The following is a 26,890-nucleotide window of genomic DNA, read 5'->3' on the forward strand; positions in this document are numbered from 1 at the left end:
AATGCGATAGCTTCTCTGATAATCTGGTAAGTTTACGTTTAGTAAATGTTAAATAATATAAAGGGAATACCATTAATAAATTAACTTGCTACTTTATCTCCCACCTTATACAATGATTTAATAATTAACCCTCAAAAAGATTATATCAAATTGGGACAAACTGAGAATAAAACAAAAAGTATAGCATATTTTGTTGAATGTATTTTTAATAAACATGAGCTTTTCTAAAAGCATAACTTAAATGTAAAACATTACAAACATGAAAACGTTTTCAAATATAAACTGTAAAAGCACTATGCTGTAATTATGTGGTTGTATTTTAGACATGAACTCCCACTGCCATGAAAGTTAACCCACAAAACCAGTTCTTAAAACGGTCCAATCAAAGATCTGGAGACTGAAACATATCCCAGACAACCGACGCAGGGAACAGCAGAAACTAAGGACATAAAAACTCTCGGAACAAGTTTTTCAAACCATAGTTCAAACCAAAGCCGTAGTACAAACAAATGATGGCCTCATAAAGCTGACTCCAGGGTACTAGAACCCGGTCCTTTGTCTGCTCTGGTCTCCTTGTCCGTTTCCTCGTCGTTCTCCTCTTCAACCAGAGGGTAAGGACGCAGGTCCAACGTCAGAATGCGACTAAACATGCATCCGTCAAACTGTGAAAAGGAAAACACCCCTGCAAATGTATTCACACCAAATAAACAATTTTAACATTGTTTTGCCCAGTAGCAAGGTGCTCTGAAAGTTGCTCACATCAGAGTAGACTCCAAGAAGAGCATCAGCTTTGGAGAAAAACTCCTTCTTCAGGGAGATGACAATTATCTGCATGTTCTCTCTGGACTCCTCTCTGATGAAGCTTGTCACCTGGAGAAATTATAAGTAAATTATTCATACAAGTGATGTAGAGCATGGTAACATATTTAGTGATCTAAACATCAGATGGAGTCAGACTAAAGCTTTTTAGGTATATTCAGAAAATATACCTAAATAAATATACCTAAAACGTGACATGATCAGCTTCTTATAAACGTTTAATAAACGACCAGTGCATAAACAGATAAGGAGCCTAGTGGGTGACCCGCCTGCAGCAGGGGGTTTACCTTGCCAATGTTAGTGTTGTCCAGAGCTGCGTCCACCTCATCCAAGATGAAGAAAGGAGCAGGGCGGAAGCTGAAAGAAATGGAACAAGAATCAATTACTGATGGAACAATTAATATAATAAAGCTGCACTGGTTAGCCGGATCTGTGTTCAAAAGTAATTTCCTTTCAGTACTGGGTAACCTGTGTATTGCAAATAGCAAAGCGAGAGCAGCTATGGCCTTTTCTCCACCAGACAGGTTGTCCATGGACATGAAGCGTTTCCCTGGAGCCACACAGTTGTAGTTGATGCCACCTAAATATGGTTCCTCTGGATGTTCAGCACTGAGGATGGCCTGGAGAGCACAGAAGTAACTATTTTCAGTTCCTTCATAAGAAAAATTGGATTTTATGGAAAGATGTTTTACTTAAAACATCTGCAGGAATCTTTTGAGGTACAGAGAGCTGTAGAAAGGCAGCAGTACATTTACTGCCAACCCAATTTCTAGATCACTGCAGCCTTCACTGACAGACTGTTATACTGAATTAGAGAAGAAAAGTAAAAAGAATTCAGTGCACTGCTGGGCTGTATGTGGACTATACTATTTAATGGAAATTGTTGCATGCTAGAAGCAAATGTTAAGAGCTGATTCAGACATGGTAATTTAAGAACAGACCAAGGATTTAATAAGGAAGAAAAACAGCAGCGGATTTATCATGTGGCAGAGGTCAGAATCATGCAACCAAGATGTTTCTGGATGCTGTTGTGTTTTTCCTACAGCAAGAGAAACGATGGCCCTTGTTAACAGAAATGTGACTGGTATTGCTTGGTCTTTTACACTTTAAACTCCTTCAATGTACTGTTCAGTATGGTCTATATTTAGTGTTCTTAGGCGACTCACCTGGGCACTGCTGTTTCTGCATATCCTTTTATAGATCTGATCGATTACAAGCAACACGTGCTCAAAACACTGATTGAAGAGGTGGAATCGCTGAGCTTTGACTTGCTCGAACTCCTGATTGCACTTTCTGGTTGATTTGGTGCTGGCATCAAAAGCTGAATGAGGAGTAGGAGAAATCTTTTTCACAATCTTATTTAGAATACATCATAAACAGAAAATAGATAAACATCATGGGAACACATTGTTCTATATATTAACCAAACATTTATGGTGATATTACCAAGGTAAATAACTTTCCAGCTTCACTTTACTATACCTTTGGCACTGTAGGAAAGACAGTTTAATACCCACACAAGTCAAGGCACAGATGTTTGGATATGATGAAATATTTTGCCAGGTACCGAATCAATACTACTGCAACTCAAATACACAACAATGATCCATTTATTAATCTCAGGCTACAATTTGCAGTCTGCACTGATAAAGATTCACTCACCTCGGCATGCCAAATGCTTTAAACTAAAAGCATTAGTGACAGCTAGACCTACGTTCTTATTCATTTGGCTAAGTAAACATTGAAATTACTCTCCTACACAGCCAGCTGCCCCTTAAAAGCGAAAAAGAAAAGAGTGACATAACGGCCAAAGTAAGGTACCCTATCCTGACACAGCAAAACACTGTCAATTCCATACCTTTGATCCCAAAACACATACATAATTCAGAAGAAAGCATCAAAAGCAACACGCATAGTTCGAAGACGCGAGAGGATCTGACGTTCTGCTTAACTTCCTCATATTTAGATGCGTTTTCCAATACACCAGCATGTGTGCTAAAATAGGGAACAGTGTGACAGTAGTTTAGGCTAATTCATTACACACTGTGCTACATGCTTAATGTAACAGGATGCAAAAATATAATGGGCTGCAATATATTAGGAAAACGTGATAATGTTGGTGAATGTTACAATAGCCATATGACTTGTGTCAAAATAAGGTGAGATCTTTCCATGTAATCCATGCAGCATTCATTAACTGCTACAGTTAAATCAATACAAATTAAAATAGGTATCCTTTTGTGTAATCCATGCAACAATTATTAAAATACACAGTTGAAGCAGTAAAGAGTGAAACAAGCATATTCTCATTTTCTGGGACTGAGACAGGAGAGGCCTGTATGGAGTCACATGTTAACTGCAGAAGTATAAACTACAAGTGTAACCAAAGAAATGATGTATGATGATTTTCTATTTTCTACAAGTATTAAATGAAATGAGTAATCTTTGATTATCAAGTTAAAACACATATGATTGAAATATGATTGAGAACTGATACTTAAAAAAAACAAACATTAAGCTTTAGAAATTCTCAATGAACTATATATGAAAGAGATATAATGTTAATAAGTTGTGATGTATGAATAAAAAGAATGAAGTGATGTTTTATAACTGTCTAAAAGGAAATGCAGGAAGCTGAGAGTGGAATGTGTAATACCGTGTAAAGTTTAATGTTGAGCAGATTAGGGAGAGAACTGTGGGCTGACTAGGAGTGACGAGAGCCGACTGCGGGCTGACAGCGAGCCTTTTTGAAGGCCAACAAACAACATGAAGAAGGGAAAAACAGGATAAAGCCAGCTGTGTGCTGACTACTGGTATCTTGAAGGCCAAAAAACAGCAGAAGAATGTCACTTTGACCATGACTAAGTATTGAGCAATAACATATTGGGCAATAACAGAGAGGCCTAACAAAGGCCTGACCAGTGAGAGCTTCTGCACTATAAAAGCAAGGCTGAAGGAGGGAACGGGGTTGTTTCCACGCAGAAGACCAGCGAACAAGATCGGACGGAGAAAATAAGCTTAGATTGAAAAGGAACAGAGACACAGCCCAACTGATCGACTGCATTAAAAAGAGGATCAACCCGTGAGCCCAGAAAGGACTGTGCCTCAAAATTGAGAATCTGATTTCATCTAAAGCCTTTTTATCCAGACAACAGAAGTGAAATTGATCAGTGAACAGCTGATTGCTCTAAGTTTCAGGCTTCTGGAAGTCCTGAATCAACCTCATTTATGTCTGCGGGGTTTCCTTCAACTCTTCAGCCTCTAGAAACTACTGTCTTCTAAGACATATGACAACAAAGATCCTGTTTAACCATCGACACCTGGAGCATCAGTGCCTGCCACTTAGAGGAAGAAAACTGAAGATTAAGTCGTATTCCCTTCAAGAAACCACTCGTTACCAGAAGAAACATCCTCATCGGGTGCATGGATGAACCTCCGTCTTCAAAGCCTCTCCAAACTCTTTAGTTTTAGCATCAGGGGAAGACAGGTTGAGTTGATTGATTCATTTCTATTATTAAAATTATTTTGTGTTGCCGAATTTAAGCTGTTACTGACCCCTGCAAAAGCATTACTAATTAAAGAAAGCAGATAGAATTCTGGTTAAATCGTGGACATTCAATTATGTAAGTCACCTTCTTTTTTGTTTTTTGTTGGTGGTAAAAAGTCTTGTTGCCTGGTTCCAAGATATTTTAGGAGGTTTTTATAGGTTGCCTTAGCCAAGTTTGTTAAAACAGCGCCCTTGGGGCTCGTGCTGAGCTACTAAAATTAACCTAGCCCATAAACCAAGAGCCAGTTGTAAATTAGGGAATGAGCAGCCGTGAACAAAAGTGACTGTTGAAGTGTGAATGACTGCGGTGGGCTACTCAGTCGCCCGAACCTCCAGTTGAAGAAGGGCGAGACTTCTGGATGCAGGCTATTAGAGGCTAGGTGAGTCATTTCCCGACACCAGATTAAACAGAACTTTCAGTAAACCTGCTTAGTAAGATCTTTCAGGTTTGGGGAAGTGCGGACCCGTTGGATGGAGAACTGGATTGAGCAATCCCTTTAGACATGGGGAAGTAGGAGGGAGGGGTTAGCTCATCGGAAAACGAAACTTGCAATAAATAAGCAAATCATTAAAAAGCATTAAATGTCATAAATGTCAAAATAAAAATAAATTCAATATTTTTATCTCAACATTTCATTGAAAATGTACTTCTTATCAGCATCTGCTGTTTTGGCAATGAAACAACTTAGTTGTAGTTTCCCAATGACTCGAACACCATGCCATTTTTAAGATGCATTAAACAACAAATGTCACCAAATACGTAGCAGACATAGTCTGAACACATGGTACTTAAATACGGGTTCTTACATATTTCCAACAGTAAAATTCAAGCACTTTTCAAGCATTTTCAAGGTAAATTTTCAAACTTTGAGCGGCAGCGAGGCTTTCTGAGACTTCATTAAAGGCAAAATGATCGCTCTGTATTTTGTGCCTTTAACATAAAAATATCAAATTGAGGTTTTAATCAAACTGCTAAAGTGCTCCTTATTACAAAACTGTGCAGTTAGAATATCAAGCACGTTCAAAGAATTTATACAGAAATCAAGCACTTTTCCAACCTTGAAAACACCTTGTTCAAATTCGAGCATTTTCAAGGATTTCAAGCTCCTGTATGAACTCTGTCAATAACTAGCTCACATTTATTGCACTCCAAGCTGTTCTTCGCGGAACAGAGTGACTCGTAAAACGTGGGCGGCTGTTCAAAGCTGCCTGCGATGTTGGATGGAGTCTGTAGGGCGATCAACACTCAGACTGAAATGTTTAGAGAGCAGAATCGCAAGCTGGACACGATTCTTGAACAGAATCACAGCCTGGCAGCGGTTCGACTCAGAGGTTAAAGGATTTAATCATGGAGAAGTTGTACGCTCGTGATCTGCGGAAAGTACCAGAAATTTGGCTATTTGGATTCACAATTGAGACATACCAGTAAAACTCTTAAGGTGGTTGGAAATTCCCAACTGCCTGGACCACATTTATTGTTTTTCTAAATCTGGCGCCCCAATGTGGCCTTGACAACTTCTGCTAACTGGCTATCGACAAAATATCTCCTGGATGTTATATAAAGACGACGTTCTTCCCCAGCACTCCCCTACCAGCTGTGTGCTGATAGGACTATGCGGCCCATTGATAAAACCTCCACCTCTCTTCTCAAGGACAATGGTGCTTCTATCAGTGTTGATAATCTAATTCTTGCAAACACACTCAGACTTATATATTCGCACCCTCAAGATTCCACCGTACCCTTGCTGAATCTTTACTTATGTGTGTGTTGCTTACCTCTGCTGAGGTTTATTTGTACTACTTCAGACTGAAATATGATTTTTTTTCCCCCTCCTATCTGACTTTACATAAATGTGTGATTTTATTACTTTTCATAGATTTTAAGATTTCTCAGAAGGATTACCAGCGAAAACCAAATATTATTAGTATTTGAAAATTTGGACCAAAGCTGTTTTTACACCAATGACCATAGATTTTTAGATTTCTTAGAAGGATTGTATTACAACTACAGGTCCTTCTCAAAATATTAGCATATTGTGATAAAGTTCATTATTTTCCATAATGTAATGATGAAAATTTAACATTCATATATTTTAGATTCATTGCACACTAACTGAAATATTTCAGGTCTTTTATTGTCTTAATACGGATGATTTTGGCATACAGCTCATGAAAACCTAAAATTCCTATCTCACAAAATTAGCATATTTCATCCGACCAATAAAAGAAAAGTGTTTTTAATACAAAAAACGTCAACCTTCAAATAATCATGTACAGTTATGCACTCAATACTTGGTCGGTAATCCTTTTGCAGAAATGACTGCTTCAATGCGGCGTGGCATGGAGGCAATCAGCCTGTGGCACTGCTGAGGTCTTATGGAGGCCCAGGATGCTTCGATAGCGGCCTTTAGCTCATCCAGAGTGTTGGGTCTTGAGTCTCTCAACGTTCTCTTCACAATATCCCACAGATTCTCTATGGGGTTCAGGTCAGGAGAGTTGGCAGGCCAATTGAGCACAGTGATACCATGGTCAGTAAACCATTTACCAGTGGTTTTGGCACTGTGAGCAGGTGCCAGGTCGTGCTGAAAAATGAAATCTTCATCTCCATAAAGCTTTTCAGCAGATGGAAGCATGAAGTGCTCCAAAATCTCCTGATAGCTAGCTGCATTGACCCTGCCCTTGATAAAACACAGTGGACCAACACCAGCAGCTGACACGGCACCCCAGACCATCACTGACTGTGGGTACTTGACACTGGACTTCTGGCATTTCCTTCTCCCCAGTCTTCCTCCAGACTCTGGCACCTTGATTTCCGAATGACATGCAGAATTTGCTTTCATCCGAAAAAAGTACTTTGGACCACTGAGTAACAGTCCAGTGCTGCTTCTCTGTAGCCCAGGTCAGGCGCTTCTGCCGCTGTTTCTGGTTCAAAAGTGGCTTGACCTGGGGAATGCGGCACCTGTAGCCCATTTCCTGCACACGCCTGTGCACGGTGGCTCTGGATGTTTCTACTCCAGACTCAGTCCACTGCTTCCGCAGGTCCCCCAAGGTCTGGAATCGGCCCTTCTCCACAATCTTCCTCAGGGTCCGGTCACCTCTTCTCGTTGTGCAGCGTTTTCTGCCACACTTTTTCCTTCCCACAGACTTCCCACTGAGGTGCCTTGATACAGCACTCTGGGAACAGCCTATTCGTTCAGAAATGTCTTTCTGTGTCTTACCCTCTTGCTTGAGGGTGTCAATAGTAGCCTTCTGGACAGCAGTCAGGTCGGCAGTCTTACCCATGATTGGGGTTTTGAGTGATGAACCAGGCTGGGAGTTTTAAAGGCCTCAGGAATCTTTTGCAGGTGTTTAGAGTTAACTCGTTGATTCAGATGATTAGGTTCATAGCTCGTTTAGAGACCCTTTTAATGATATGCTAATTTTGTGAGATAGGAATTTTGGATTTTCATGAGCTGTATGCCACAATCATCCGTATTAAGACAATAAAAGACCTGAAATATTTTAGTTAGTGTGCAATAGAGGGTGACACGGGAGTGGATTTTCTCTCCTGTCCCATCCCGCTCCCACAGAAAAATGTCTTGTCCCATCCCAATCCCAGGCCAGCATAACGAAAAAAATCCTGTCCCGTCCCACTCCTGGTAAATTGACTCCCACTCCTGTGCCACTCCCATTTTTGTTTTCTTCATTTAGTCTTTTGGTAATTTCTTTCTTTGAAGGACCAGTTAGGTCCCTGTTTTTAGCTGTAGTAAAGGCCAGTTAAAGTAAAAAGAATAATAATGAAGAAATAATAAAATATTAAACAAGGAAACAGACCATGCCTATCTTAGTTGAATAAACAAAATGTACATAGTTGTATTTTACTTATTTATTAAGTGACTGTTTCCTTTGAACAATGACATCACTTTTATGTTTCAAGTTGCTGAAACGAAAGAAAAATGCACCTAGTAAGAGAACTGTACTTGTTGAATAAAAGGCCAAAAAGGTATTACCTTCATAATTTAGAAACTGTAGCTCAATGGTTCACAGCCCTGGTCCTCAGGGACACCTTCCCTGCAAGTTTTAGATGTTTGTCTGCTCCAGAACACCTGATTCAAATTCTAACATGACCTCCTATACAGGCATCAAGAATGGAGGGTCAAACAGGACAAAATTAATACAATAAAATCATCATTAAATATATAAATGTTGTGAATGTCCCATAAGTGAAGTAAATGTAACATGAAAGAAATGTAACATTAACTGTGCCATTAAATTAAAGATACCATTTATTTATTTAATACATCATTAGAAACAATAAATGTACCATTATATCATGAAATGGACTATTATGCAATTAAATGTGCCACTGAATAATTAAGTATAATTTTAAAGACGACATGATGTAATTAGTGGTACACTTAATATTTAATGATGTATTAAATAAATTGTACATTTAATGGTACATTCAATTTTTTTCTATTTCACAACATATTTATTTAATATCTTCTCTTGATGAAGCCTTTCTACGAGGTCCACGAGGGGACATGGGGGAATTGTTTTCTCTTTTGCGTTCTCACGCAATAGTCTTTACGTTATTTCGCAATACTTTGTGGGATAGTTTCCAAACCAGATAACTGCAAAATTGAAACAAACACTACACCCGTTTTGAGATTTATTGAGATTTATTTTGAAATCAGCATTAAATAAAATGATCTTCAAATCAGACTAAAAGACAGTTTTTATCCACAAGCTGTCAAACAAACTACTGAACTCTGAACAATAAAACTGCACGAAACCACATCTGTGACACTTTATTTCCTTATTACTGCTGCATGATGTGTACTTTTTTTTGTACGCCATTAGTGTTTTTGTTTTTATCGTGATTTGAACGGTTCTTCTTATCCTAAGCATTTCATCACATTGTTTACTGCGTGTTAACCTGCATATGACAAATAAACCATACCAATGCCATATCAGTGTTTGTTTTATGAGCAGTTTATCATCTGTGCTGTTTCTCCAAAATGCCGAACGCAAAAGTATTGCGTGGGGACGCAAAAGTAATACATTTCCCCATGTCCCCTCACGGGCTTCCGTACCTTACCTCTTAAATCTTTAGAGCACATGCAGCAATTTTGTTGGTCAGATGAGATTTGACACATGTTGGTACTTTTGGTTTGATGAATGAAAAGATGCAGGACTGATTTAATCCAGAATCTGTTTTATAAGTGTCCTTTAATCACTGGTGTCCTTGATTACGACTAAACACGTTTTACAAGCAACATACTGCGTGTTAAAACCGCTACATTCAACTCTCCTGAAGTTCGGTCATATTTGCGACTTTCCTGTCAGCTCTATGAGTTTAATAGATAAGTCCTTATTTCTGACTTTACGTTACAAATCCAATTTTACCACGTTTAGTTCTCCACCTGTGTTTGCTCCCTCCATCATCCTGAACGCAGGTGGAAAACATCAAGCAGAAGCACTGTTGGCTTGTGGGTCGTGTAGTTCGTTTGACTCACATTATAGTATAGGCTTCTTGGAAAAAAAACTACACAATGGCGGCGTCGATCCAAGTTTTTTTTTCTTAAAGTTTATAACAAAGTCTCAGTTTAACATTTCCAAGGACAATTGATCCTAGTTTATTTTCCCTCCTATTAGTTAGCTCCCGCTCCCGTCTGCTCCCGTTCATTTTGTATCCTGTACTGTTCCAATCACGGGATCTTTACTGATGCTGTCTCCCGTCCCGCGGGTTTCCCGTGGGAATCCCGAAAAAATGTCAGCCTCTAGTGTGCAATGAATCTAAAATATATGAATGTTAAATTTTCATCATGACGTTATGGAAAATAATGAACTTTATCACAATATGCTAATATTTTGAGAAGGACCTGTATATCATACCAGTAAAAGCCAAACATTATTAGTATTTAAAAGGTTTGGACCTAAACAGTTTTATACCAGTGACCCAGCTACTCTACTTAGACTTCAGTGAGTGCCCATGACTGTTACTATTTGAATGATGGGACCACAGCTGCCTCATACCAGCCCACTTTGATGGCATGTATCAAAATGTATCTGGGACGGGGTTATGCTTTTATATCGGGTTTAGTTACACTTTTGTTTTTGTTTTTTTACATTGTGGTTACGTTTCAAGATATAGAATGACATAGTTGTGTGACGTTCAGCAGTAAAGCTACACTTCATAATGTAACTAATGTACTTAAATAGCATCTTCAATACTAGGTAAGTAGATTTCTTTAGTAATATTTGTAAGGAGCAAACTTTATGATGTGATAAATTTGATACTTTTTGCTGTCACTTTTATCATCACAAAATCACAACAAAATATTAAGACAATTTCACCCATCCTTGGCCTCAACGAGGATAAAGTTTAGGAGTAAAAGCCAATTCTGAACCTTTTTTTATTGTTCAACAGCAAGTACAGTATGTATACTGTACTTCAAAAGGTACTTTTTTAAAAATGTATCGTGTTCTGTAGTCATTGCAAAAAGTCCAAGCAGTTGAAAAAGATTTTTCAGTTTGGTTTTGATGGCCATAGTGCTACTGGGAGATATAATATACACAGTCACCTGTCAATACCTTCATGCTAAAACCCCCCCCACGAAAGTAAAAAAAAAAAAAAACAGAAAAAGCACAATACCATCAGACACTTCCTGCAACTTGTCCTTCACCTCCCTCATTTTCTCCAGAGCTTTCAGGTTAGGTGGAGTGGTGCGATGTAGCATTTCTTCTAGAGAAGAGATTGACTCTTTCATCTTCTCCATTCGAGTTTCTATATCCTTCTCATTGTGCAGACTCTGTCAACAAATTATATACACACTGAATATTAAACTGAACTCAAAGTGAATTGAAAAAGAAAACCACGATACTTCATTTGATGTCCCACCATGAGCTCTTCTTTCAGCTCAGAATAGTCAATGACCAGCTGAGCCTCTCTTTCATAAATGTCCATTGTGGCTGAAGTACTTGCTGAATCTGTCGCAAGCTGCAAAATGAAAAATTAGGTATTGATATGATTCTACTTTCATCCTATAACTAATTAGATTATGACAACATTCGCTGACACTAATATTAATTAGCAAACACGGTGATTCAAAATAGAAATACATAAATGTGTCCTACCTGTACCTCGCTGATCTCATTCAGGCTGCCAGACAGCAGAGTGATCGGAAGGTCGCGGATTTTGCAGGAAAGCAGCATGTTGTGTCGAGCCATGCGTTTTTGCTCCAAAGCCGTCTCTGCACACATGACCTCCCGCTGAAGTTTTGTCAGCTCTCTTCCACAAGCCACAACAGAAAAACACTGTGATCCTAATGATGTACTCAAAAACAGCAAACAAGCAGAATCTGGATTGCCTGAACTGAAAATGCCATGGTAGGATTGCAGCAGGGATTATAGACTGATTGGTCTAACTTTTGTGAAAGACAGACTTATTAAAATGAGATGCAGTCTGTGTGAGTTTTGATCTGAATGTAGCTGAAATACTGTAGTTGATTAAACTACTGTGTATGAATTATTTGTATTATTATTTTTCTAGTATTTACTTTAAAATATTTAAAATGACTGAAGTTGATTTTTGATATGTTTTCCTATCTCTATGTTTAAATTAACTCCATAGAAACACTTGTATATCACATGTGCTATCTGAAGAACCTATAAATACAACGTATGGCTTGGCAGAGTTAAAGTACCTAAATACAATATGAGTCTGGTAGGTTTTGGCATACAGTGCAAATCCAAGCTGGATCGGATATTAAGGAACATTAAATCCTATCTATTTTCAAATGTATAAACATACCTCTAAAAGACAAAATATAATACATTTAGACATCAAAAAGCATTTCTGAACAGATTTAAATTAATTTATACAATTATGATGTTTAAGACTTTTCAGACTTTTTCAATGTAAAACAAAAGGAAACCTTTTAATTTAAATTGAAAAAGTAAACATCAGCAAGCCTCATGTACTTGTGCAACTACACAATCAGTTAAGTTTGTTATTATATATGGAAAAACTAAAATGGCAAATAATTTTGGCTGTTCTTACATTCATAACTAAAACCTGGAGTTTGTAGGTGCTCTGCACCGCTGTATGAACTAGAGCTCTAGGCTGGGCTGTTCTGGTATGTATTAAAACATTATTTATAGATTAAAACTACCAGGATTTTTTAATGCAAAACCATGTCACCATGTTGGTAATATATAATAAAACAGTGTGCAATTGAGAATTCATATTGTCTCCATACCAAGGCTGCTACACATTTATCATGTCAGAATTACTTAAAGTACACAGACTTACCGTTGCAGAGCTCTCGCTCAATGTCTGTGTGATTTTCAAAGTAGAAATCCAAAACTTTACTGTGACCTTGTGCAAGAATTTCTACAGTGGTTAAGATTTACATATCTGTCCAGCAGAAACTGGAAGGATGGATGGATAAACAGTTTCAAAAAAGAAATAAAACCTGGAAACACTTTTTTAACTCATTTCTTTTTCCATACTCATAAAGACCTTAAAAAAATGCTTAAATCTAATTCCATACTTTTCCAGACTGCGTAGGAACTCTGTTCTAGGAAAAAGAATACTTAATTTTAAACAAATCTTTAAAACATTTCAGAATCTTAAATGTCCTATTGCTCTACAGATCTTAAGTAACTGATATGTTTCATGTTTCTGCTGGAAAGAACCCAACAAAAAGAGTGGAAAGTCCGGAGACTCTGAAAAACTTCAGAACACCTGAACAACTGTGGACTGCATTAAAGGTTTAAAACAAGATCTCACTTTTTGGAAGCAAAATATATAAAACTGAGGCTAGCGTTTTGTTAAAACTGCACATATTTGCCAATCAGTCTGTTTATGCATATCTAGTGGCAGTGATAAATTGTTCACCACAGTGTACACAGCATAAGAAAGCGGTAATACTAAAGAGTTTTTTACTTGTTTATCTCCTGTAGTTTTTGAGTTTTCTGGTTGAGCTCAGCTTTGACTGAGGCCACTTGGCTCTTTTTTAGAAGAAGCTGGTTCTTCATCTCCAGAAGCTTATTCTGACCCTCCTCTACTGCCTCCAAAAGCTTCTTCTCATCCTGTGGAAAAAAAGTAAAGCTTTACAGTAGACAAACTCAAAGACAGGGCAAGGTGTTTACAGCAAACTTTAACAAAACACATTGGAGAGTTACAGTATGAGGATCCAGGGAATAAACATATTGCCAGGGGTAACTACAAACATGTGAGACAAAAACATTAAATATAAGGCATTCTCACGACATTAAGCTATAATTTATCAATAACAGCAACACGAGGAAACTGAAATTTGTGCCACTTGTGTTCAGGCTGCAAACTCAAATCAGACTATGTGGCTGTTTGCATGACTTCTTTCCTCTTCGTCTCTGTTCACTCCTGTTTTGCAGCATTTCTACATAAAGGCCAGCAAAGTCCAAAACTCCACTTTTAAGCTCTGTAACAGTCACCTCTTTGCTTATAACGATGACTTGCTCCTCTTTACTAATGGTATCCTGCATTTTGCAGAGTTTCTTCCTCTCCTGTGCCAGTTGGTCTTCTTCATATTCAAGTTGAGCATTCAAGCGGGCTCGCTGACTTTCAAACTCCAGCCTTAGGGGAGAGATACATAAACCCAACAGAGAAGAAGCACAAGACATAGAATGTTGAATCCACAGTATGCATATTCTTCCCAGCAACAAATGTCTTAAAAAAGAAAAATTAAGTGCTAAATAATATTTAGTGAAATAGTTAGTGTTGGCCAATTGAAAGTCAGACTTGACACCTATTTACAGTGCAGGAAAAAAGTATTCAAACCCTTTAAGATTTCTTGTTTTTGTTTTTATTGCCACAAAAAAATGTTTCAGTTCAACGTATTTTAATATGAAAGAGTCAAAACAAACAGCAGTTTTCCAAAGATGATTTAATTTATTAAAAAGGTATTCAAATCAAACCTGACCCAATACAAAAAGCCACTGCCCTGTAAACATAGCAATTGGTTGGACAACCCCTGGTGACAACAGCTGTCAACCAGCGTTTGTGATAAACATTTGCTTTATTGTTTTAATATCACAGGGTTCAACATACTTTTCTGTTTCCACGTATGCAAGCCCCAAGAACCATGCAGAGCGAACTTAACCAAGGCAAGTGAGGTTCTGGGTTGTTTTTGACCCCCTGGAGTAGTCGATGTGCCCTTGGAGTAATTTTGGCAGGCTGATCAATGCTGAGAAAATTCATGACTGTTGCATGTTTTCCCTAATTGTGGATAATGGTGGTTTGCTGGAGTCTCGATGACTTAGAAGTAGTTTTGTAACTCTTTCCTTACTTATAGATGTCAATGTTTCACATCTATGCTTTTATTCCTTTAGCTCAGGCCGTTGTGTTGCTTTTTTAAAGGTCATATGATGGAAAAAAACCTTAAAACTGTACATTTTGCCTATTTTACATTGTTTTAATTGATATTTTAATTGAGATTATTCACAACAGTAATGAAAAAATATAACAAAACTACAACTTTTGACCTGCTAAACGAAGCGCTCCAGCAGAGCTGAAAATCCAAATTCTTGTTTCTAAGGTATACGGCTGTTGCTATGTGACGGCACTTTGGAGAAACGATCCGGCTGCTAGCGTGTCCGGCACGTGTCTGACACAGAGTCTGATGTTGCTTCAGAAGTTCACATAAAAACCGTCCAGCCGTACCATTTTGAACCAGTCCCAGAGCCAAGTTGAGACAATGCTCATTAAAGTAAAACCTTCACCTCATGTCATGCTAGATACGTTGGTTATTATCAGTAAAATGCAGTGCTGAGTCAGCATTTGGTGTTTACCGCCAGCTTCAGCCCGGGTCATGTCGCTCTGCTTTTACCTGTTCCATGTGCGCACATCGGCACCAGGCTCCCACTGTCCGGTTACTAAATGAGCCGTAACACCAACTGCGGTTCTGTTCAAGAACCGCAAGGCAGGCCGACGGCCCTGCACTGAACAGCTGTTTGGGACTTCTCCAGAATGGACAAGTTTCCACTCTGAGCCCACCTGCTGTGTTGCAGTGTGTGTGCAAATGACCTTTTTTCCCCCTCTTTTTCTTATGACAGTGTCAGGTTTAGTGAAGCGGACAGTGATTACATGGAATATAATACAAGTAAACGTTTTCCTTTTTATTTTATGTAAGTTTGAAATCTCATAACTTATTTTCAACATAGCCTACATACTTGTCCACATGTTTTTCCTAAGATCCAGGGCTATATAAAACAGGTTGCCTGATTATGATCATAATTAATAATCTTAATAAAAAGCAACCCACCAATTTGTGTCGTTTTCTGTGCATTCATGATGTTGCTGAAAAAGGTCCTGTCATGGCCTCTGCAGAACGTCCCACCATTGTCTTTGTGTTTTTGCCCAGGTTACTTTCAGCACGATGAAATATTGATGGCCCTGCGTCCTCCTTCAGCTGGGACCTTTTGGATTCAGAACCTATGGATCAGCATAGACCGGGAGGCACGGAAAAGGCAGACGCTTCGAAATGGTCCGAGCAGAGCTTGTTATGCTCAGTTGATTCCAGTCTTTCCTCCTCACAGCATCCGACCCAAATCTTCTGCCTTCGTAGTTCTTTTGGAAAACTGAAAAGGCTGGCAGTTGCCCCAGCACCATTTGTGCACCCAAAAGCCACACAATATCCCAACAATGTGGACCACTTTAAAAATAGATATAATGAGCTTTTTACATAAATAGAAACTGCTCCTACCAGGGAATCCAAACCAAGCGCGGTATAACGGAGACCTGAAGGCTGTTATTTGGCAACATTTACGTCACGCATCGCTCGCCTCTTTCATGAGTTCACGAGGGAAATTCAAACTCTCAAGCACTCAAGCAGTTCGTAGAAAATTGCCTGTTTACAATAAATATTTAGAAAGTTTATAGAGATTCATACTCCATGTAACGTACTATTAATGACATAGTTATTTGACAAACTAAAGTAGTCTTTATATGACCTTTAAGATCTCTTATCCTACTTCATGTTGTCAGACAAGATTTATTTAAATGACTTCGTGATGATTTAGTAACAGTTATCAAGCCTGATGTGCTTAGTTCAATTGAATAAAAGTGTGATTAATAGCAGGTAAGACCATGTTGGGCTGAATAGCCTTTTCCTCTTAACAAAGGAAATTGTTTTTTGAAAACAACTTTTTATATTTACTTCAGTTTTTTGCCTGGTATAAAAATGTGTTTGATGATATGAAACCAACAAGTGTAAAAAAAGTGAAAACAGCAGAAACCTGTTAGAGGGGTAAATACTTCTTTATGGCACTCAGGGATATCTCCTAATTCTTCATAACTGTCACAAAACTGTACAAATTAGTTCAATTTCAGACAGAATGAAAAGAAAACTGGTGTGTGCTTTGTTTTACCGTTTATTGTCGAGCTCTGCCTGCTGTTTTAGGTGCTCCTGCTCATACTCTCTAATGCTTTCCACACCAATCTTAGCACAGAAGTCTGCAAACACCATGTCATCGATCTAAAAACACAACATCTATACAGTTGAAAACCTCCAAAGACACACAAACAATTACATTTACAACCCAGGCTGGTTAAATAAATACATTTTATGCTGACAATCTGAAGAATATACGAAACCCATCTACAAATGAGAAAGTACAAATTCAGCACTAAAACTAAAAGCAACATGCAGTTAAAAATCCCTGTTTACTGATTTTTTTTTATATCCAGTATTTCCAGTATTACGAAACCTGAAAGGTTTTCTTTTTAAATTTAAATGAGGTTTGTTTTTTAAATCTTCTCTTATAGCCTGAACAGCAAGCAGCACTTCATACTGTAAGGCCATGTAAGCGTGCTTGGAAAGGCTGTACCTGATCCATCTGTTGTCGGATCCTCTTCATCTCTGCATTCTTTGCTTCCAGATTCTCCTGCTGCATCTGAATCTGACACTTAAGGTTTGATAATTCACTCTCCAGACGGGAGATCTCCTGAAATCCATCAGCAGCACAGTAAATATTAAGTAAAGAGAAAGAGTTGTTTATAATTTATCTTTACCTTTGTGTGTGCATAATTTATTACAATCTAATTCACCAGAGCCTCTGTTTTGTTATGTGAATGTTAGGCTCTCCCTGACTAATCTGTATACCAACAGGAGATCTGTGTCAAGTTATCAGATTGTAAGTGAGCTCTGTGTCCCTACCGCTTGGCATTTGGGGATGGTTTTATTCTGAAGGCTTTCCAAATCAGTTTTGGTGTATTTCAGACGGGTCTGAGCTCCTTGAGCCTGTGCCAAGATCTGTTTTAAATCGGACTCCTTCCTTTTCAGCCTCATCAAATCCTGAAAAACAAAAACCACGTGTCCTAAGATAGTTTAGCAAAAAAATACAAAGAACATTTGTAAGATATAAATGAAGATGAATGCAAATGAAACAAGATAAAAGCACAGAGCAGAATTTCATTATATTGACTTTGATGAAATCCAGACTATTGTGTTCATGGAGTTTTGACACATTTGCTCACCCGCAACTCCGAGATCAGCTCATGACGGCGTTCCTTCAGACGGATCATGTCCTTTTCATCCCAGCAGCGAGCTTTGGTCCGCAGGTAGCTGGAACCTCCAGAGATGACACCTGACGTTTTAAACAGCGTCCCATCCAGTGTGACTGTCTACAAGCAAAACCAGTGATTTGCACATACTCTAACACGGAACAGTAACCACAGAACAGAAGCATCCCATTTCTTACTTACCCTAACTCGTTCCTGCCTGTCAAAAGCCACGTTCCTGGCGTCTTTCATAGTTTCACACACCAAGGCGTTGCCACAGACATACTGCACCGCTTTTCCCAGCTGAGCAGCACCTGCGGTAGCATTCACCTGGACGACGTCCACCACCATCTTGGCACCTGGAATCTGCCTCAGCCGCTCATTCAGTGGATTCACCTGTACGCAAGGGGGTGCTGACTATCAGTGACAGAGGTATGAGTATGTGTGCTACCACTGTCCACCATCTGCAGGAAAATGAAGTCACTTACAACCAGGTAGTCAATGGGCAGGAACGTCTCTGGCTCGGCTCGCTCCTCCTTGATGAAAGAGATGCAGTCCCGGGCTACCTTCTCAGATGTCACCACGATTGCGCTCATGTTCCTACCAAACACTTTGGTAACAGCCAGCTGGTACTTCTTATGGACCGGGCTGCACAGATCAGACAGTCGGCCAAACTGCAACAGCACACACACAAGTCAAACAAAAGTTTGATGCCTTCTCTCACATTCCTCTCTCCACAACCAAGAGCAATTTCCTGTCAGGTTACAGCTGAATCCACCTTATTCCTGGTGGTGCTACTGGAGGATTTATTATGTTAGCAACTTCTAATATGATAGCAAACATGCCTACTTGATGCAATGTTTAATCAGACGAACCTTTAGTCAGACAAAGCCCAGTGGCGTCAGCAGATGCCGTAGATCGATTATCCCTGCAATCATTGGATCATTTTCCACCGATTACAAACAGATGAGGAGTCAAGACAAATGTGGCTCAAGAATCTAGATTTAAAGCGACTGCCCCGAGGGTTTGGTCTTTATCCCTTGTAAACTAAACCCCATGGAACAGAAATATTCTTACTCCATTTGTGCTACGGCCAATCACCAAAGAGGAAGCATTGGTTTTGGAAAAGGATTTAAAAGCGTAAAAAGCTTAAACAAATGTTCAATAAATCAATATTTAACCTTTGCTTTTGTATTTAGCAGAGGAGTCATTAATGCTGGTATATTTCAATCAGAGGCCATTTCTTCAGGTCATCCTGCCAACCTTTCAGAATCAAAGGGACGGATATGGTGATAATATTCCTTTTAAGATGTATAAGTTGATTTTCCAACCTGAAAATCTTTGTTTGTGCCGCTATCATTGGAAAGCTATTCATACAATTTTCCAGAGGTCATTAAAGGCAGAAATTCTGTGGAATTTCTTTAATATTTTTGGTGTTTTGGTCTTACAACAGTTTCTGGACAGAGTCTGCGGAGCTTCTCCAGCAGTTCCCGCCGCTGCTGCTGCCACTTGCTCTCATGGCTGTCCAGACGAGCATTTCTCAGCTCCTCCATCACCTGGTCCAGCTCCTGGTTCACCTCCTTGCTACGCTGACCCACATGCTCAAGCTCTGCAGACAGGCTCTCCTCCCGCTGACGAAAATCTTCAAGGGAGTCCCTGAGTCATATAACACTTTGTTGCACTTTGCTTACTTTCTCCAAATTTGATTGAAATCTCTGTTAGAAACATTTGACCTACTTGCATTTCTGGGTGTATTCCTCTAGTTTCTCTGCTCTACTCATGAATTCTTCCAGGTGAGTTCGGCTGTTTCTAATGGCAACCTGTAAAACAATATGTTGATTCAGCTGAGGCACAGAGGATCTAAGGAAATATTTTTCATAGATTAAGATATTCCAGAAACTTAGGACCATTTAAGTGTTCTCAAAATCTCTTGAAGTTCTGCTACAAGAGCCCCCTTCCTTTGCTTGTGGAAAGCCCCAGACTTTGTGAAGCCCAGGTCGCGTTTCAATACAAATTTACCCAAGTAATTTCACTTTCCCGTGCTTTACTTTCGCGGGTAAAGGGTCCTGGTCTGCAGTACGTCTTTTCAGCCTGTTAACCTCTTAAGCCCGACGTGTCTGGTGGTGTGCAGACCAACGTTCATTTTTCACCGTCTCTAAAGCAGACAGTTTTTTTTTTCTTAAATCCCTTACAAGAGGAGGCTTTAATGTTCACAAAACAATTTCCCAAATACGTTTTGCACAAATACTTTTAGTTTTACAGCAGCTTAAACACACACGATGACATTTAAAGGTCCCTCAGACATGACTGTTAACAACATGGTACAAAAAGCACCTTCCTGTTTGCAGCACCCCAACACGTCCCATATTACAAACCAGAGACAAGTGAATATAAAGTGTTTAGGTATGTGGTGAATAAACACAAGTACCAGAAAATAAAACCAAATGACTAATAATGATCTAATGCAGTGCTGATGATCAGAGCAATTACAAATTTCCACGTACATACAATTGTCTTTTCATGTAAACCTAACTTAGTGGCGTGTGAACTCTTGTATTTATTTTTATCTGTCATATATATATTTGTTTATCTAATATTTTTAAGTTATATGCAAACAGCTCTGCAGGAGGAGAGACCACAGTTCCAGGTTTGGATTCAGAAGCTCATCTTCTACTTTATATAAAATATTTGCTTATGATTAGACAGTCAAGGTATTAATTTCCCTGTAAGTCTGGACTGATTATCAATTTTTTATTCTAATACATTTATACTGGGCTGCAAAGTGCATACAGGAGGATGGGAGCCGCATGGTGAGTAGAGAATTGATTTATTATGGATAAACTGCAGACTTATAGACAGGCTAGACTAGACACATAGCAGGACAGGAACATGGAAACACACAGGAGATAGCAGGGATGAAATCCAGATCAAGATGGGAATAATGTGAGGGACCGAAGATGAACAGTGAAAACCAAAGATCTTAAATACTAAGGGGAGTGGAGTATGAACCAATGAACTGAGAGAGGAACTAATCAGACACAGAACTGCTGGTAACATGGGGCCTAAACAATACAGGGAGAGAATGACTAGTTATCTAGTGCAGGGATGTAACAGGAAGCCTCTAAATAACTAAAGCAAGTAATCAATGAGAATGACTAAAGCATAGAGGAGCCAGATCTACAAGAAAAAAAATACTGACACATATAACACCGGATCCAGGAAGTAACAAAACAGAAGGAATCTAAAGAACCTGGCTGAGCAGAGAGAACCGAAACACAAAACCTTGACACAGGCCCAACCTGACACTCATCATCGATTTCTTATCAGTTGAAACATAATTAGCCAATATTCTTGTATACGGAGTAAAGGAGTATCGCCATCTGCTGGAATGAAGATGTAGTACAGTTTTCTTCACAACTTCCCCATTAGGCTGATTTAAATAAATGGTCCTTGGCCGCTCTGAGCAATGGAAAAAGAACGTTTGAGATTCCTTGGGATTCCTATTACCCAGGTAAAACAAGTCCTGGGGCTTTAAATTCTGGGGTTTTTGGTGGAAAAGGGGTTAAGGACATAGAAAGCGTAGTGTTCAGAAACATGCAAAGATACCTCTATCTCCTTCATTCTGCGCTGGTCAAAAGCTGCCTTTTCAGTGTCTGCTCTCACTTCCCAGTTCAACTTCTCAGCCTGCTGGCAGAGGACAGCCCCCTGCGTCTGGGCTAACTCCTTCAGCTCCTTATATTGATGTAACTGTAACATAGATTAATGCCAAACAGAACATGCTCATTTTAGACATTATTATTTCTGCTAGTGTTCAGGCATTCTGCAGGTCCGTGGTACCTGGAGTGTGATGCCAACCCAATTAAAGAAGTTGGGTGAAGTGTGTTCTTATCTAATAATTGTCATTATTTTTTATATTTTAAATTCAAGTTACACAGTAAGTATTTCTCTATTTTAAAATTTTCAAAACCTTTTTTTTTTCACAAAAAATAAAAACTGAAAAAATGTGTACAGAAAAAGTAAGAATTCAAACATGAGTTTATTTACAATCAATGTAAATGGCATATGCATCCTTACCTGAGCCTCATCGAGATCGATGTCTCTTCCCTTTGCAACTCCTTCCTGGGTCTGCTTCTCGTACCTCTTCCAAGTCCTCTCAAGCTCAGCAATTTCCTGCCGACCCTCTGCCAGCTCCTGCTCTTTGACAGCCAACATCTTCCCATTTTTCTTCACAGCGTCACGGATCTCTGCAGCCTTCTTCATGTGATGAGATGTGTTGACTTTGGCTTTGATGTAGTGAGAGCTAGACTGAGCCAGGATGTGCTCCTGACCACTTTGCAGCAGAATGAGAGCAGAGAAGATTTTTCGTAATGCACAGAAAAATGTTATTTTAATCAAAGCCTTGAAACAATTTGTAATGCTGTTGCAGCAAACACACCGAATCTCTTTTTCCATGTGCTGCTGCTCTCTAGTGAGACGCCCATGCTCTTTTTTCTGAGCTTTGAAACTTTGCTCCGCAGTAACTAATTCGCTGTTCTTTTGTGCTGCAAACTGCTTTTTCCCCCTGTGAGTATCACTGATGGCGCTGATACCCTTCTCATTGTGATAAAGCTCAACAAGACTCAGCTCCAAACGTTTCAGGTTCAAGTCATCCACCATGGCCTGGTACTTCTGGGCCTGAAATATGAATAGTGTGAGATTAACTGGACAGATGAACATGAAGGAAACATTTGCGACTTCTAAAAAACAATTTGTCAGATTTTATCCAAAAAGTACTACCTCTAACAAAGACATATATTCTGACAATAAATGCTACTATAATATAAACCATGTACATATTTTCCATTTTCTGTAAGGTACTCACTAAAAACACATTATCATGACAGATGTAATTCAGAAGAAGAATTTAGCTCAGCCATAATAAATATGGCAGTGGCAACACATATGTCAATGTAATGCTTTAATTATACTAAAATGAAAATATAGGACTGAGAGAGGAATCTAGTAAATAACTAGTTAATTGTTTTTTATTTTATTTCAGATTTCAAGCCTGTTGTTAAGACAAAAACAGCATCATTACATCAAGTAGGAAACTTCATTTGTTTTCAGGTCCTTATTAATGTAGTTTGCAGGTAAAATAGTTTAGTTGTAGTTAGACAAAGATGTACAATAATGTAGAAGAACATTGATAGGCTGAGTATTACCATACAATATTACTTTACCTCTACTTTTTCCAGGGACACCTGTTTCCTTTCCACACTGGCAGATTTTTTCTTGTTGAAGTGAAACTGTGTGTCCTCTTTGGCCTTCAGCAGGGCTTCTTTCTTTGTCTTGTATTCTACAGCATACTGCTTGGACTGACAAATACACTCCAACATCTTAGTCCTTTCCTTTGGGTCCTTCAAAGCAATGGCCTCCACCGCCCCCTAGTGAGAATCATGGTAAATTACATGTTTAGTTTTTCTGCATTTTCCATATTTTGCCATTTTTATGTTTCCATTTATTAAGCCTTTTACAAATTTAGCTTTCAGCTATGATCATCCATAAACATATATGTAATGCTTACACCTTCAAAATACATCTATCCTCAATATAAAAACTTGTCAGACAAGAGGAAAAACTTGTTTTTCTTGTACGTTTAAGAAACAGTTTTAGAAAATATGTATTTTAATTTATTTCTATTAAGTAAAGAGGTCAGGGCTCAAATCATTGCAGGTCAAATATTTCATCATGAGACATTAGGAGAGAAATTTTAGGAAAACACTTGGCCATTGGAATCAGAGGTCTAAAGTAATTTAGTGTGACAGTCTCACTTAAAGTCAATTTAGCAAACTTACAACCGCAGACAACCAGAACAGATACAAAGCAGTGCTAGAAATTTTCAGAAAAAAATCATGCTGTGACAAACGTCTGGGTACTGTTTTGTTTTCCCAGTCATAAGAACAGTTAGAGCAGTCACTCGTTTCAGAAACTGAAAACAACAAGCGCTTTAACACCAACAACTTGCTTTCTATTCTCAGCAGGACTGAGACCTGACAGATCTGTCTGATGTGATTCTGCTGCAGCAAGAAATTGTATGTCTTCTATAACGCAGTGATGAAGGAGTAAATATCAAGATTTTAAAATATGGTCACATAGTGTTCAGGTCATGTATGATTCTTGAGATTGCAGTGTAAGAATGGCTTGCCATCAAGGCTGTAGTCTGTGTAGCAGGTTCTTCCTGTGTAAACCCTGTGACAGAATGTACAATCCTGGGTGCAACCATCCCTCTGGTTGATTGTGACCTTGAACAGGTTAAAGTGAGTGTGGAAGTTCAAGGACTTTTGGTGCAGAGGCCTTTCAACTTACCTGGAACACCAGACAGTTCTGAGCTTTGGCCACAATGCCCATCTTTTCAAGCTCCTCAATGTATGTAGTGTTCGAAACATGAGTACCATTAATGTGATATGCAGAAGAGTCCCCTGAAAATACAATGAAAAGCAGTGAAGGACATTTAATGGCAGAGAGGTACTCCTTTTTGTTCATGTTTGACACAGCTGATTTTATCTTAAATTCTACCACGATCCATTTCTTAACATATAATTCCTTTTGAGTAGCATTTTGCAAATAAAATAAACTAATAATCTTAAAGCAGTTAGAAAATAAAACCTGAGGATTGTAAGATAGTTCTATCTAAGATAATGTGTGTATAATTAATACCTTTCTGGACTAAAATTGATTACCTGTTAGGTAAATGGTATGTTTGTATTGAAATTAGGATATTTTGTTGCATTTTGTTTTTTATTGATTCAACTGGGCATAATGGTGCTTATACCAGTGTTTCAATTTTTTAAATGGTTACTAATATCAAGAAATGCAAAGCTTTTAATACAATTATTGTTTTTGTTTGGGTCTTTTTTTAACACATAGAGTCCAATTACTTTTAACTAGTGTCCTTTTGGGGTTCTTTTGTATGGTTACTGTGAATTACTTTATTTGTGGTTGATAAGATCTGGAAGTGTGTCTTTTAAGGGTCTTACCAACTCTACTTTTTAAAATGATTTTGTCTGTTTTAGACAATTTCCTATACTTGACAGCTCTAGCATTCCTTAAAATAAATGACTATAAGACCATCTCTTGGCTGGCTGGTTTTGTTCAAGTGTCATTTGTTGGTTCCTGTATGACCTCAATGGTTTTATGGGTTAAATAATCGGCACAGTTTGAAATAAATGGGGCACAAGCTGCCTTGCCATTTTTAATTTAATGTTAGTCAAATCTAATAGCCCTGTTCTGTTTAGTTATAGGTAAGGTAAGTTTTCACTAACAAGACATTCAAAGCGCTGTACATGAGGAAGAACAATTACAATACAATCACAAAGAAAATAAACACAGATACAGACACAGAAAAATAAATCAAATGATACTACAATCCTTCAAAGAAATGTAAAAATCTATGAATCCTTCTGAGAAATCTAATAGTCTCATCATTCCACTGAATTATAACTAGTGAAGCTGAGTCACTGGTACAAAACAGCTTTAATCCACATTTTCAGGTGCTAATAATATATTGCTTTTACTGGTGCTGAAGTTGAACTAAGTAATAACAGTTCATTATAGTCTAATTAAGAAAGCTGGGTCATTGGTGTAAGAGCAGCTGAAGTCCAAATTACTAATAATAATTGGCTTTTGCTGGTAATCCGTCTGATTAAACTAAAAATCTATGAAAAGAAAAGTTAAGCTTTTAAACACAGAATGCTTAACTTGACTTACTACACTAACCTTTTATTGTACGAGAAAAGACAGTCTCCTGGTCCTCGTCATTGCAGAAGCGCAGGGCCACACGGGCGGTGTCGGACACAGGCTTACCGACGTGGGCTCCATGGACCAAATCCCGCAGGTGCTTCACCCGGAGAGAGGCGACCCGCTCGCCTATGGCGAAGCTCAGGGCGTCCATCACATTGGACTTACCTTTAAGCGATTTTACATGTTTTACGTCTCTTAAACAATTACAATACCTCAATAACAGAAAGGTAAACAGCCAAAGTTGCAACCAAGCTAGAAAGGAAAAAAAATGTAAATCCGACTAATAATTTTATTACGACATTGGAAATTATATTTTGGATCCTTTTAACTCCAAGGCTCTAATTTGACCATATTTTATCTTCATACTTAGCGCCTTTACAGAACTTCGGCTAAAAACCAAGGAGTTCTTCATGAAACAGAGCACCCATTAAACATTCATTTAAAAAAGCTAGCAGTTTCACGCAGTTTGTCTCGTTAGCTAACAAGAAGGTTAGCAAAGTATTTAAAGGTTCACTTACCAGAGCCATTTGTACCTATAATACAATTAAATCGCATAAAAGGTCCAATAACCTGTTTCCCACGCCAGGACTTAAAGTTTTCGATATGAATTTCTTTGAGATAACCCATGTTGATCCACGGTGCATCCAGCAGCTACTGGCTAAAGCATCTGCGCAACAACCCTGTGAAGAAGACGGAGTTTCCGAGGCGGGAAAACACTTTCTTTCTGAAACCGCCGTAAAATAATTACAAACGGTGTTACATTTCTAATGTTACGGAACCTTCTATTATACATACCCATTTCATGCAAAAGACATACCTTAATTTCAAATTATCAAAATTTAAAGTGTCGAGGTAGGAAAACTTTACTGGCCGTCCGTTAACTCTTACATTACTTCTCACCTCTCATCGACTCTTTTTATTTGGCACCCAAAGGACAATCCTCAGTCAGAGATCAGTTGTAGTTTCCACAAGTTTATTAAAACCAATCTGAATTCAGAGATGGAGACATTACACTGCTACCTGGAAACCTCTGTGTGTTGAATAATAAACACTTATTGTCTAATAACTGGACTCTATAATACTAGAGGCTACTGTTGTTTTTTTTAACTATCATAACTAAAAACTCCTAATAAAAATCAATCAATAAACAGCAAAGTCCCAAATATATCTTAGTCTTAGCTACTAATAATAATGCATTTATATTTCCACACTAATAA

General features: G+C 38.5%; 1 protein-coding gene across 1 annotated transcript; it reads right to left on the bottom strand.

The window, feature by feature from the left end:
- Positions 1-179: 179 nt before the first annotated feature.
- On the bottom strand, positions 180-26,506 carry smc1b (structural maintenance of chromosomes 1B). The gene is made up of 26 exons (XM_047353401.1): positions 26,491-26,506; positions 26,192-26,353; positions 25,650-25,838; positions 24,240-24,352; positions 23,114-23,317; positions 22,330-22,568; positions 21,969-22,224; positions 21,501-21,641; positions 19,632-19,714; positions 19,343-19,550; positions 18,383-18,568; positions 18,099-18,290; positions 17,871-18,017; positions 17,551-17,688; positions 17,222-17,338; positions 16,763-16,869; positions 13,829-13,970; positions 13,299-13,444; positions 11,486-11,639; positions 11,250-11,348; positions 11,004-11,160; positions 1,986-2,140; positions 1,288-1,439; positions 1,107-1,176; positions 760-870; positions 180-662 (listed from the first exon to the last, which is right to left on the bottom strand). Exons 2-26 carry the CDS (start codon positions 26,298-26,300, stop codon positions 519-521), a joined length of 3,759 nt encoding a protein of 1,252 aa, XP_047209357.1. The 5' UTR covers positions 26,301-26,353; positions 26,491-26,506; the 3' UTR covers positions 180-518.
- Between the last annotated feature and the right edge of the window lie 384 nt (positions 26,507-26,890).

This window comes from Girardinichthys multiradiatus, chromosome 2 (genome assembly GCF_021462225.1).
Source record: "Girardinichthys multiradiatus isolate DD_20200921_A chromosome 2, DD_fGirMul_XY1, whole genome shotgun sequence".
Taxonomy (NCBI): Eukaryota; Metazoa; Chordata; class Actinopteri; order Cyprinodontiformes; family Goodeidae; genus Girardinichthys; species Girardinichthys multiradiatus.

Coding starts and splice junctions, on each gene's coding strand:
- smc1b (XM_047353401.1), bottom strand. CDS start 26,300: ATGGGTTATCTCAAAGAAATTCATATCGAAAACTTTAAGTCCTGGCGT. Junction 18,291..18,382: donor TGCCCATTGACTACCTGGTT/GTAAGTGACTTC, acceptor CCTTGCGTACAG/GTGAATCCACTGAATGAGCG. Junction 17,339..17,550: donor CCATCCCCAAATGCCAAGCG/GTAGGGACACAG, acceptor GATGGATTTCAG/GAGATCTCCCGTCTGGAGAG.